Here is a 13120-nt window from a genome sequence, read left to right on the forward strand (position 1 = left end):
CTTCATAGTGAAGGGGTTTGATCGAGTCAAAGACAAAAAGCTCTGTTCCCTACCTGTGTCCTGTCTGAGCAGAGGGTGCTCTCTGTGCTCCTCTGCCCTAGTGCTCTGTCCACTCCACCAGTTCAACAGGAAGCTGGATGGGCAGCCCCGGCGGTCCAGTGATGTGAGCTGCAGCAACAGATGCATCGGCTCGGAGTGCGCCGGGGACCAGCGGCTGGCTGTGGCCGTCCTATCCAGCTGCCGCTTGATGAGGCCGACACTGAGCACCTGGCCTGTGAGGCTATTGTAGGGACTAAGAATTCACTTTCTAAATGAGAGGGGTTCTTTACAGAGCTCTGACGTCCTCTGATGCCCTCTCCCTGGCTCCCCTCTCCCTCCTCGCATCCTTCCCCATGCATCTCACTCTTTTCCATTCCTTCACTCCTTCTGCTGTCTTTGCCCTGTTTTGTGTGTTTGCTCACCTTCTGTTTTGCCTTTCTCTTGCTGCCCTCATCTATTCTACACTTTCTGCTTTTTGCCCCTTTTCTGGTTATCCTTGGCTTTCCCATCTCCTGTGTCCTGACCACCTCTCCCCATTTTCCTTCTTCTGATCCACTAGGACCTGAGACCATTTCCTTGTCTGCCCCACCTCCTAAGGTGCTGACTCCACCTCATACAGCCCTTTGTGCAGCTGTTCACACCCTGGGCCTCCAGAGGGGCCTCGTTGCCAAAGCAAGTCTGTCCCCCTGGGGGTGCCTTAGTTGGTGTGTGTGTGTTGGAAGGAGGTGGGGGTTGGGGGTGAGTACCAAGGGGTATGGCCCACTTTCTCCCAGGGGATGGGGTATACAGCCCACCACTCCTTGAATTTAACAAAAGTCTCTGCAGGTCAGTAACTTCCAGTGGGTGGGGTTCTTGAAGTAGAGACCCTGGTCCCTAGGCCCCAGCTGGTGGTTGGCCCCGTCTGACATTGGCTCCAGAATTTTTCCAAGCTTACTGAAAACCCACTGCCAGCAGAGGCCATCTTAAAGGAAGCAAAGGCTGAATGTCTCCCCATCCCAGCTACTCTCTGGGAATCAAAGTAGGACCTGGTGAATGAACCCCAGAGTCTTGAAGACACCTACCTGCAGAGTTGGTGAGGGACAGCGAAGTGGCCCTCCCGCCTTAGGGGTCAAAAACGCAGGTCCTGCCTCTGCAGGGAGAAGGGCATCACCACTGCCAGCATTAAAGGTGATGTTAGCCTGGGTGTTATATTTTTCTTAACTTTTATTGTCTCAAGGGCAAAAATTACTGGTTGACTATATTTTTCCATAGAAAGTTTCTTTTCAAAACTTGTTGATGGGTGGTGTTGGATGGGTGGGTATTGCTGATGCCACAGTCGAGGAAACTGTGTTGCTTGAGTTTGTGCTGCACAGACATGTGTTTCTATATGTCAGCTGTTTTCTGATGCTGCCTCCTGCTTCTCCAGGACCCACACATAATATGATCTAAATAAATGTAAATCCTCATGGATTTTTTAAATTGTCTGAAATTTCTGGATACCATCAACCCTGCTATCAATCATAGGTGACGCCTTGCCCTTTCTCTTACAACTGTAATGCTCTTTTTTAACCTCAATACAAAGATAAAAGAAAAAACCCACAAACCTGACATACGCTAATTGCCCCAAATTTTCTCAGAGCTGGGAAGGATGGAGCAGATTTTTATTCTCACCCAAATGCTCATCTCTGGGAGTCCTTCTCAATGTTTCCCCACTCCCATCTTTCCTCGGGACCTGGGGCATGGCCCAGTCCAAGACAAAAAACAGTTGTGTCCCCAACACTAGACTTTCTGTCCCCTGAGCTCTTAAAGGACCCGAGCCCGGTTGACTGCATGTAACGGCGTGTCCCTGCGTGCACGCCCAGCGCGCGTTTGTCTGTGTGTGTGCCTGTGTGTCTGTGCTCGCAGGTGCATTTGGACCAGCAGCCTTTATAATAACTGGCGGACAGGAAGCCACCAATATTGTGCTCAGTCTCCTTTCTCAGCCACAAACCCCAGAGCCCAGCATCCTGGAGTCACCGGGACTGGAGGAGTCAGGCATCAGAGCTGTGGCGGCTGGTGGTGGGGGAAGCAGGGCAAGGCCCCCTGCTGCTGCCCCTCGCTCCTGTACTGGGATGAAGCATGAGCTCTTCACCCGGGGGTGGGTGGGGTGGATGGGGAGGGCTCAGGACGTGGTTCCCATGGCAGGCAAATCTTAAGAAGCAATGAAATAAAATTCATTTTTTAAGGTAAGACAAGAAAAATTTAAACATAATTCGTCTCTCCCTCTTGTGACCTCCTCCCTGCCCTGAAGTGTGCAGTGTGCGTCTGCAGTATGTGTCAACCAGACGTCCCGAAGGGCTCAAACACCTGACCCAATAGAGAGATCCATTTCCATTCTCTAACCCCAACCTTGTGACGTTATGTGACACTGCCTCCTATGACCTTAGTAATGTCACTAGCCATATTACTCGTGTCTACCACTTTACAAGAGTGTTGTCTCTTGCGTTAACAAATGTGTCATTGAGCCCCTGATAAACATGGTGATGACCAGGTGACCTTACAGTTTTATAAGATCCATGACTTGAAATATGGGAAGAAGCAACAGGAGGGAACCGTTTCTGGCCTGACAGACAAGTAAGACCATTGTTCCAGGGGATTCGGGCTCCTGTTACCAGAACTAGAAGAAGAATTGCACATCGAGGGGCCCATCAGTGGGATCCTCACCTGACCTGGGAAGATTCCTCCCAAACCTTGATGGAAATTAAGATGCAAACAAATAGATGTTGCCCACCACCCAGTTCTACAAGAATCAAGTCCCTAGCTGCTGCAATTCACTGACCTACAATCCACCCTGAAAAGAAGTCATGAAAAAGGTGAGGATTGTACTTTGTACTCTGAGAAAACTGGCGAACCTGCCCTCACATACTTGGATATTTTCAGGAGACTTTGCTATGAACCCAGTTTCCTGCATCTGTCCATGCTTAGGAGGCACTAAAAGCATGAACCATGATATCTGTTCTTCCTGAGTGAAGTAACCTTCTACCAGGATGTGGGCTGGTTTCATGTCTTTCCCCAAATCACATAAACACTGACCTCCAACCCTGATCTCCTCAAAACAGCTCTGGGAGCTTCTTGAGAGACTGTCTCCCCAGTTAAACTTCTCAGGTTGGTTCCAATAAAGTTTCCAATTCTTTCTTCAGTTGTCTGACTATTGGCTAATTTTTTATCCACAAAAGCAAGTATGCATTGACCTCTGCAAGTCTTAGTGCAGAAACCTCAGATTCTTATGTTTTGCTAAATCAAATTGAATACAACCCTGGGACCTAACTTCCTGAGAGGATGGAAATGACTCTGTGCTTCAGTAAAAGAATTGTCCAGGTTGGGCTCACCTGAGGGCCTTGCTGTCCAAGCCTCGTGGTTCATGGGGGCAGCTAGTTAATTCCTCCTATTGAGAGGTTAAGGGCCATTTGTCACAATTCCAAGGCTGCTCCAGTCCCCTCGCTGTGGCCTTCAAAACAAAGAGTAATGATCCTGTATTTAGTCCAACACTCTAGTCTTAGGGTATTCCCTGGTGGCTCAGGTGGTAAAGAATCCTCGTGCAACGCAGGTCGACCTGAGTTTGATCTCTGGCTTGGCAAGATCCCCTGGAGACGGGTTGTCAACCCACTCCAGTATTCTTGTCTGGGAAATCTGACGGACAGAGGAGCCTGGTTGCCTGCAGTCCATGGGGTCACAAAGAGTCAGACATGACTGAGATACACTTAGTTTTCTCATCATAGAGGAGGAACAGCTGGACCCCAGGGATGGCAGCACCTGTCCAGAGTCACCCTTGGTGTGGCAGAGTCAGAGTCAGGACACAGGTGCCCTGTCCCCAGGCTGGCAGTCTGTCCACAATCGCACGCTGCTTGTGACAAGTGTGGCAGCAGCATCCTCCAGGCTGGGATTCTGCCCCGTCCACCCTCGTTCTGCACAAACCTGCCCTGTCCCCCCAAGCAGGGGGGACACTCAGCACTCACTGCTGCTGAGTCAGTTTCCTCATCTGCTAGATGTGGGAGGGGTGCCAGAGACCCCTGGTCCCTCCCAGCCCCCCTCTCCCGGGGCACCCGGACTTGCCAGTCCTGGAGACTCAGAGGTGGAGATGGCAGCCGGCTCCCTCCCCTCTGGCCACCCTCTCTGCTTGTTCCCTCTTGGCTGCTGGGTCCTGTTTATTGGTCACATCCCTCCTGATTACACAGACCCTCCTTCCCCATGACCTCTGCTTGGTGGGGAACATGTTTCTCTTTCATAACATGAGTTTCCTTACTCATTTTCCAGGGGTCCAACTCTCCAGTGATTCTTGTCAAAAACACAAACTGCTTCCAGGCGCCCCCACATCAGAGGTCTCCCAGACTCCTTTGTTTCTGCACATTCTTGACTTTCCACTTCTTCAGAGTCCAACTCAGCAGCCCGAATGCTCTTGCCCTGTTTAGGGAGCTTCTGTTTCCCTTAGGAAAAGGAAATTCCTTTCTGCTGGGCATATAGAGGGCTGACCACAAGCAGGGGAAGATGAAACAGAAGCCCAGAGTGAAGGGAGGCAGATCTGGGGTCCGCGACTGGATTCACAGTCACATCTGCTCTGACTCCAAAGCAGACAGGCTCGGGGAGGAGCTGTCTCCAAAGGCAGAGAGAAAGGAGGTGCCTTGGGTCCAGAGGTCTGGGGAGGGGGAGCTGGGGATTTGAAACCCATCCACTTGGTGACCAGGGCCTCCCCCAGCCCTTCAACACACACAGTTGATGGAGAAGACCTCCCAGTACCCAAACCTCAGGCCCTTCCCTTGCTCTCTGCCTGTTCTGTGCTCCCTGTCTCCTGGGGCAGTGTCCAGAAGCTCCCTCCTCAGCTGGCCAGAGCCTCCTCTGCACATGGTGACTCTAGCTGACTCCCTAGACTGTGGCCTGAGCTGCATCCAGAACAGAGCCCGGGCACAGATGTTCCCATTCTGAGGTCCTGGACCAGCTTCTTGGAAAAATCACAGAATCAGCCTTCCTCAGTCCTCCTCTGAGTGGGGAGAATTGGGGCCACTCCCTCCTGTGGTCTCAGGCACCTGGTTATCTCCCCGGCTGCCAGTGCAGACGGCCGATCGTGCGGCCCTTGTCTGTGTGGTTGGCTCCTGTCTAAAGGTGCCTGTCAGGAGGCAGGTGAGCCGAGGAGAAACAAGGGGGCTTTAATCAACCCCTGTGAAGTGTCTCCGTGCTCTCTCTGGACTTTTCTGGCTGGCTTGCCAACAGGAAGTAGTCTGGCTGAGATAGGGGTGCTGCTGTAAGACCTCTGGATGAGGTACTGCAGCCAGAGCGGGACAGACAGGAGCCAGGAGGTTATACCCGGATCGGGGAGAAGAGGCAAGGGGCTCAGCACTTCCTGAGGTTCTTTTACTTGCTGAGCTTTGGGGGGGACCGATCTGTATTCAACCCAGGCTCTCTCAGAGAGTAACTGTGTGACCTTGAGGAAAAAACATAACGTGCTCTCTGAGCCTCACTTTCATCATCTGTTAATGGGGATGACAATAGTAATATCCCTGAAAATGAAATGAAATAGAGATAATAAGTCAGACTGGTGGTGTGTTTTGTCGCTCAGTCATGTCCGACTCTGTGCGACCCCTTGGACTGTATCCCTCCAGGCTCCTCTGTCCAGGGGGATTATCCAGGCAAGAATACTGAAGTAGGTTATCACGCCCTCCTTCAGGGAATCTTTCCGACCAAGGAATCAAACCCAGGTCTCCCACATTGTATGTGGATTCTTTACCATGTAAGCCACCAAGGAAGAGCTGGACTGTTGGTGCTAAAAGCATATTGGCTGTTTCATCTTTCTGGAATACAAGGTGCAGATTAATGACACTCAGAGTATAAGATCCTGCACCCACATGACAGGGTTCAAAGCCCAGCTCTGCCACTTCCTACTTGTGTGACCTTGGTCTAGTTACCCACTGTGTGTCTGTGTCTGTGGGGACACTGAGTGCATAGTTCATGGACTGCTGGGAGGAACAAAAACTCCAGAACAGTGGTTAACCTGCAGTGTGTGCTGTGTGTGACACCTCTCTTAACTTTTCTGTCAATACCTGCCCTGTTGGCCCATGGCAAATGTTTCTTAAATGAACACAAGTGCTTCCAGCTCAGACTGTAGCCTGGGCCTATCGATTGGGATGCATTCCATCCCTCCTGCCTTTCGGTGAATATTTGAGAATCACTGAGTCGTGCTTTGTCCCATTTAATCCTCCTAAAACACTTGACCTTCTGTGATGGATATCTCCATGGAGGGAAGTCACTGAGGACCTGACCTCATCACCATATTTGAGGACAATCCCATCATGTGTGCAACCTGGGGAGAGACTGGGCCTGACCCTCAGTAAGAAAGAACAGGTATACACGGAAACAAAGGCAGCCCAGAATTCCTTCTGCAGGGCCTGCAGCAGCATCCAGTGTGTGCTTCCAGTGGCCACGGTGCCTGGACCAAGTGCCCTTGGCTGTGAGCTGGCTGTCCAGCACCCTCATTTCTGGTCTGAGCCTGTTCTCAGGCTGGTCTCTCTCTAGCAGTTCTCCAAGCTACTCAGCATCCTGCCAGTACATTTGTTCTCTGCTTATGTTGCCAGAGATGTTCTCTGGAGGGTGCAGTTAACAGCCTTTATGACTAAAAGCAGGAGCTATTATCTCCATTTTCTGGATGAGCAACTGAGGCTTAGAGTAGCATAGCCTGAGCCTAGGACTACCGTGAGCCCGGCTGAGCTCAGGTCTCAGTTTAGGGTTGAGGGTCGTGTGTAGACAGATAAGATGAAAGGCTCTGAGATGACCAAGAGAACTGGAAACAGTTGTCAGTGGCTGGAGGGAGGAGAGGAGGCTGGAGAGGTAGAAAGGGGTCTGAGTTTGTAGGGCTTTGCAGGTGGGTGGTGTTGTGGAGTCTGTGTTCCATCCTAAGGGAGCAAACAGAAAACTTCATACTATTGTACTTTGACTTTACTCCAAACCAGTTTTTAGGGAAAAGATGGAAATAGAGGAAGCACCTAGAAGCTTATGGCAGGAGTACAGGTGAGGGGATGGATGGGTCTGGACCAGGTGGTCGAGAGACGAAGACGAGTGGGTGGGTTCAGCAGCATATTGTGAAGAGCATCTGTGAAGGTGGTGCCATTGGCTGAGATGGGAAAGATGAGGAAGGATCAGCGTGTCTTGGGAGTGGGGGACTGAGGAGGTGGGACTGGACATACTGAGTGTGATGTGTCCCGAGATCCAGAGGGAGAGATCAGGAGGCAGGTGTATATGACTCTGGATCCCAGTAGAGATCAGCTCTGGAGACAGGAAGTGGGGAGTTGTCCTCACTTGGCCTACACCCTTCTCTCAGTTTCTTCTTAAACGCCACACCCACAGAGCAGCCTTGCCCCCCGCCACCAACAGGCACCCCAATAACTCCTCTCACCTGTGTTCCCTTTATGTGGCGTTTATCACCCATGACTTGGTGTTATGTGTTGGTGTGCACGTCTCCTGTACTAGAGTGCAAGCTCCATGAGGACGGAACTCTGCTCTCTATCCAGTGTCTAGAATAGGGCCTGGCACACACTCACTTGGTGAACAAGAATATTTACTGATGAGTGGAATCTTAAAGTCATCGGACCGAATGAGGACAAACAAGGCTCCCAAAAAAGAGGTGGTCTGGGCCAAGTCCTGAGCAAATGGTTCCTTCCTGTTGCTTATTCCCGTAGCTGTAGCTGTTGTTGTGGTTTAGACGCTAAGTCGCCTCTGACTCTTTGAGACCAATGGACTGTAGCCCGCCATTCTCCTCTGTCCATGGGGTTTCCAGGCAAGAATACTGGAGTGGGTTGCCATTTCCTTCTCCAGGGCATCTTCCAGACCCAGGGATCAAACCCGAGTCTCCTGCATTAGCAGGCAGGTTCTCTACCACTGAGCCATGTGGGAATAGTCACTGCATTACAATCCTGGATCTGATAAAACTATATATATTATAGGAATCATTTCAAGAGGCCTAGTCACCAGTATTTTTCATCACAGACTTAATCACGGATCTGTTACTACAAGAAACAAGGCATGAATCTTAAAATAAGCAGAGCACAGCTAATACAGCTGGAGACTTAATCAGGTCCTAAGGAAGGTAGCAGTGCTGTCTTCTAAGGCATCACATGGCTTCCTCTAGAACATGTCACCCTTGTGGTGAAATGGGTGTTTCTTCCCGTGAAGAGGTCTGGTTTAGGCACAATGCAGATGAAATATGCACACGAGAGGAGAGGGAAGAATCTGAAACAGACAGACCAAAAATGTTCAATTTAAATTTTCCTTGTCTTGTCTTAAAATACGAATTTCATTTCATTGTTTCTTCAGAGTTTCCTGCCACAGGGACCACCTCCTGGAAGTCCTTCCCTTTCATCCATCCAGCCCCTGGGTGAAGATCACATGCTTCCTCCCAGGACAGGAGTGAGGGGCAGCAGTGGTGGCCTTCCCCTCCCCTCCCCGCAGCTCTGCTTGTCCGGCCCCTCTGGCCCTGGTGACGCTAGGATGCTGGGCTCTGAGGCTCTGTGGCTGCGACCGGGAGAAGAAGGCTTGTGGTGCATTTCTCGTCACCAGGTACTATATACGGCTGTCGGTGTCATTGCAGGGCGGCACATGAACTTCTATGCAGAGTACATCATGAGAAACCCTGAGCTGGAGGAAGCAAGCTGAAATCAAGATTGCGGGGAGAAATACCAATAACCTCAGATATGCAGATGGCACTACCCTTATGGCAGAAAGTGAAGAAGAACTAAAGAGCCTCTTGATGAAAGTGAAAGAGGAGCATGAAAAATTTGGCTTAAAACTCAACATTCAGAACACTAAGATCGTGGCATCTGGTCTCATCACTTCATGGCAAATAGATGGGGAAACAGTGAAAACAATGGCTGACTTTATTTTTGGGAGCTTCAAAATCACTGCAGGTGGTGATTGCAGCCATGATATTAAAAGATGCATGCTCCTTGGAAGGAAAGTTATGACCAACCTAGACCTCATATTAAAAAGCACAGACATTACTTTGTCAACAAAGGTCCATCTCGTCAAGGCTATGGTTTTTCCGGTAGTCATGTATGGATGTGAGAGTTGGACTATAAAGCCACCTGAGTGCCAAAAAACTGATGCTTTTGAACTCTGGTGCTGGAGAAGACTTCTGAGAGTCCATTGGACTCCAAAGAGATCAAACCAGTCCATTCTAAAGGAGATCAGTCCTGGGTGTTCATTGGAAGGACTGATGTTGAAGCCGAAACTCCAATATTTTGGCCACCTGATGCGAAGAACTGACGCATTTTAAAAGACCCTGGTGTTGGGAAAGATTGAAGGCAGGAAGAGAAGGGGATGACCGAGGATGAAATGGTTAGATGGCATCACTGACTCAATGGAAATGAGTTTGGTAAACTGTGGGAGTTGGTGATGGACAGGGAGGCCTGGCGTGCTGTGGTTCATGGGGTCACAAAGAGTCGGACATGACTGAGCAACTGAACTGACTGAGATGAGCACGCACATATACACACAAGTGCACTGAACATCCATACCGGTACACATCTTTAAAGAGAGGCCTTGAGGTGCTGTCGTGGCCCCTTTAAGAGATAGCGGGCAGGATGTTGACATTGGGGTGGGGCCCAGCCTTTTGCCTCACAGGCTGGGCCACATCCCCAGGCTCTGGTTTAGATGGAGGTGGAGTGTCAGTGGGAGTGATTCTCAAAAACGTAGATTTGGGTGAGGGTGAAAACTGACTAGGACTCTTTTGAGTTCTAGGTCAATTTGGGGTATTAGAATATGTGGATTTTGTTTTGGGCTTTTTGTTTCTTTTTTTTTTCCCCTTTATATGCATCTTAAGTGGCTTCAGTCATGTCCAGCTCTTAGTGACCCCATGGACTGTGGCCCACCCGGCTCCTCTGTGCACGGGGTTCTCCAGGCAAGTGTACTGGAGTGGGTGGCCATGCCCTTCTCCAGGGGATCTACCTTACCCAGGGATCAATCTGCATCTCTTGCATTGTCTCCTGCATTGCCCAAGGATTCTTTACTGCTGAGCCTTTGAGGATGCTCTTGATCTTTATACTGAGATTAAAAAGAACATTATGTGTGTGAGGAAAAAGTACAAGGCTTTTCCAGATGATTCACAGCAGGGGCTGATGGAAACAAAAAGATCTAGAAGAAAATTTTTAATTATATATTTATTTTACCTGATTCCAGAAACTCAGGAAGCAGCAGCAGAAAGCAACAGGGACACTGAAACCCACATACGTGTGACCTCACACTCGAGCCATGCAATTCCCTTGACAGTGGAAGTAGCAAGAACCACCCCCACCCCCAAACCACCTGCCTAAGAAATTCTGAAAAGAAACTTTCTCTTTAAGAATAAGTCACCCAATAAGTTTTAGCCTCCTGACCAGAAGATAGAAAAAGAAAGAAAAAAATAATCCCAGGCTAACATCACCTTAAGGCTGCAGTGGCCATGCTCTTCTCCCTGGAGACACAGGACCTGCTGTTTGATCACTGAGGCGGGAGGCCCACATCGCTGCCCCTCACCAACACTGCAGCCAGGTGTCTGCAAGTCCCTGGGGTTCTTCACCAGCTCCTTTTTTGATTCTCCAGAGATTGGTTGGGGGTGGAAGTCACCCCAAATTCCTTTAAGATGCCCTCTAGGCAGCCAGTGTTTAGTAAGCTAGGAAGAATTTTGGAGCCAACCTCAGGTGAGGCTGAGCATCAGGCGGGGCCCATGGATCCAAAATCTCTGTTTCAGGACTCTCGCCCAATGGGAATCAGTGACCTCCAGGATTTTTTTTTTTTTACTTAAAGGGGAGATGCACTATACACTCCCTTCTATTGGGAGAAAGGAGGCCTGATGCCTTGCTACCCAGCCTCACTCCTAAACCCAGGAACACACAGCAACTAAGGCACCCCAAGGGGGACAGACACACTTTCGCAATGAGGCCCCTCCCGAGGCCCAGGGTGTGAACAGCTGCACAGAGGGCTGTGTGCTGTGGAGTCAGCACCTTAGGAGGTGGGAGGGGTGGTGGGCAGAGAAGGAAGGAGTCTCAGATCCTGATGGATCAGAAGAAGGAAAATGGGGAGAGGTGGTCAGGACTCAGGAGACGAGAAAACCATGGATGACCAGAAAAGGGGCAAAAAGCAGAAAACGCAGAAAAGATGAGAGAAGCAAGAGAAAGAAGCAAAATAGGACATGGGCAGCCAAGGAAAATAGGAAGGAGATGGAGCAGAAGGAGGGAAGGAAACAAAAAGAGAGTGAGATGAATGGGAAGGGCATGAGGAGGGAGAGAGGGAGCCAGGAAGAGGGCATCAGGGGACAACAGAGCTCTGTAAAGACCCACCTGTGAGTGGAGGGGAAGAGGGGTACTGGGCTGGTCCTCAGTCCCTACAGAAACCTGGCGAGCCCAGTACACCAAGTCAGCCGTGTAAATCAGCAGGTTGATGGCTGTCAGGATGGCCACAGCCAGTCGTTGGTCCCAGATGCAGCCATAGTCGGTGAGCTCATCAAAGCAGCTTATATCGCTGTACCAGTGGGGTTGTCCACCTAACTTCTCATCAAACTGGTAGAGTGGCCAGAGGACCAGAGCGCTGACACAGAGGAGGACTGAGAGCAAGGTCTGCCCCAGATGGAAAATGGGGAGCCGGAGGGGCAGTCTGTTCTCCCAGCCCCTCAGCCTCAGCAGCATGGCCGCAGCTACCTGGATGAAGCAGATGGAGTACACGGCCACGCACCACTTCAGGGCCGGCTGGTGCAGGTACAGGGAGGTGTTGCTGAGGAAGACAAAGATGGCACAGGCCACAGCGCTCTCCAGAATCTTTAGCAGGCCTGGTAAGGTGTGCACATAGCAGGGGATGTTCCTCAGCTTGTAGTGTTTCCATGTGCAGGCCACATCTATGGCATACAGCACGCACGCGATGCAGGAGAAGGCAGAAGCAGCGATGGCCCGGTCTCGGGAAGGACCATCAGGCAGGTACTGGACGTAGAGGACGGGGTAGATGATGGAGGTCGAAGGGCAGAGGAGGGCCACATAGCAGGCATAGGTGATGGGAAATTTGTACCAGAAAAAAGGAAAGTTGCAGTCGTGGTAAAAGCACTCGAACATAGAGACGAAGACGGTCACGGTGAAACAGAGGCACCAGATGGCTAGGCACCAGTTACTTATAGTCCCCCTCTCGTTGCCCATGCTGGCCACCAGGGAGAAGGCCACACACATGGAGATCGCCTGCGGGAGGCAGAGGAGGCAGAACCGTTTGCCCACATTCTCTTCGCATGGTATTCTCCCCCTGGTGGACATGGTGTTGTGAAGGTCTGGCAGGTTAGAGTCACCAGTATGCAGTGGTCTTCACTTAGGACTCCTCAGAGAAAGATCCAGATCTGAAGACAGATTAAGTGAGATGATCAAAAAAGGGTCAGGCCCTGTGAGGCCTGAGGCTCAGGATCTGTGCAGTTTGAACCAGTGGCTCAGACACTCAGGTAAGAGCACAGCCGCTCCAGAGTGACTCTTCCCGCCCATCACCTTTGGCCTTGTCAGGAGACTTGTCTCATCTTACAGCTGGGTTGGATCTGGCCTCAACCCACCAACGTTTTTTTGTCTTTTTGCTGCGTGTCAATATCTACAGAAATGCAGTATACCATGGTCTTTTTCTGTAGTCACAAACATTCAAGGTAGAAAAAGAATTTAAAAAAGATTGTTTAGTACCAATTCTAAGCTAAACGGCAGGAGACCGTTTATGGCTTTGTTTGGACGTCCCTGATGGCTCAGACGGTGAAGTGTCTGCCTACAATGTGGGAGACCCGGGTTTGATCCCTGGGTCGGGAAGATCCTCTGGAGAAGGAAATCGCAACCCACTCCAGTACTCTTGCCTGGAAAATCCGACGGATGGAGGAGCCTGGTAGGCTACAGTCCATGGGGTCACAAAGAGTAGGACACGACTGAGAGACTTAACTTTCTTCCTTCTTTCTTATTCCACTTAGTGTAAATGTTCAAAAGTCCATTTGCTGAAACAGTAATGTGTTTGATCCCAAAGTGCTTTCAGACCCCAGTGGGGTGTCATGTCCTATAGAGTATATGTATCATGTCACCTGTCAAAACTGAAAAATTCTGAA

General features: G+C 50.3%; 1 protein-coding gene across 1 annotated transcript; it reads right to left on the minus strand.

Moving 5' to 3' along the window:
• Nucleotides 10170–12382, minus strand: LOC108633276 (myeloid-associated differentiation marker-like). Its single transcript, XM_005701524.2, has one exon. It carries the CDS (start codon nucleotides 12306–12308, stop codon nucleotides 11076–11078), a length of 1233 nt encoding a protein of 410 aa, XP_005701581.2. The 5' UTR covers nucleotides 12309–12382; the 3' UTR covers nucleotides 10170–11075.

Source organism: Capra hircus, chromosome 21 (genome assembly GCF_001704415.2).
Source record: "Capra hircus breed San Clemente chromosome 21, ASM170441v1, whole genome shotgun sequence".
NCBI lineage: Eukaryota > Metazoa > Chordata > Mammalia > Artiodactyla > Bovidae > Capra > Capra hircus.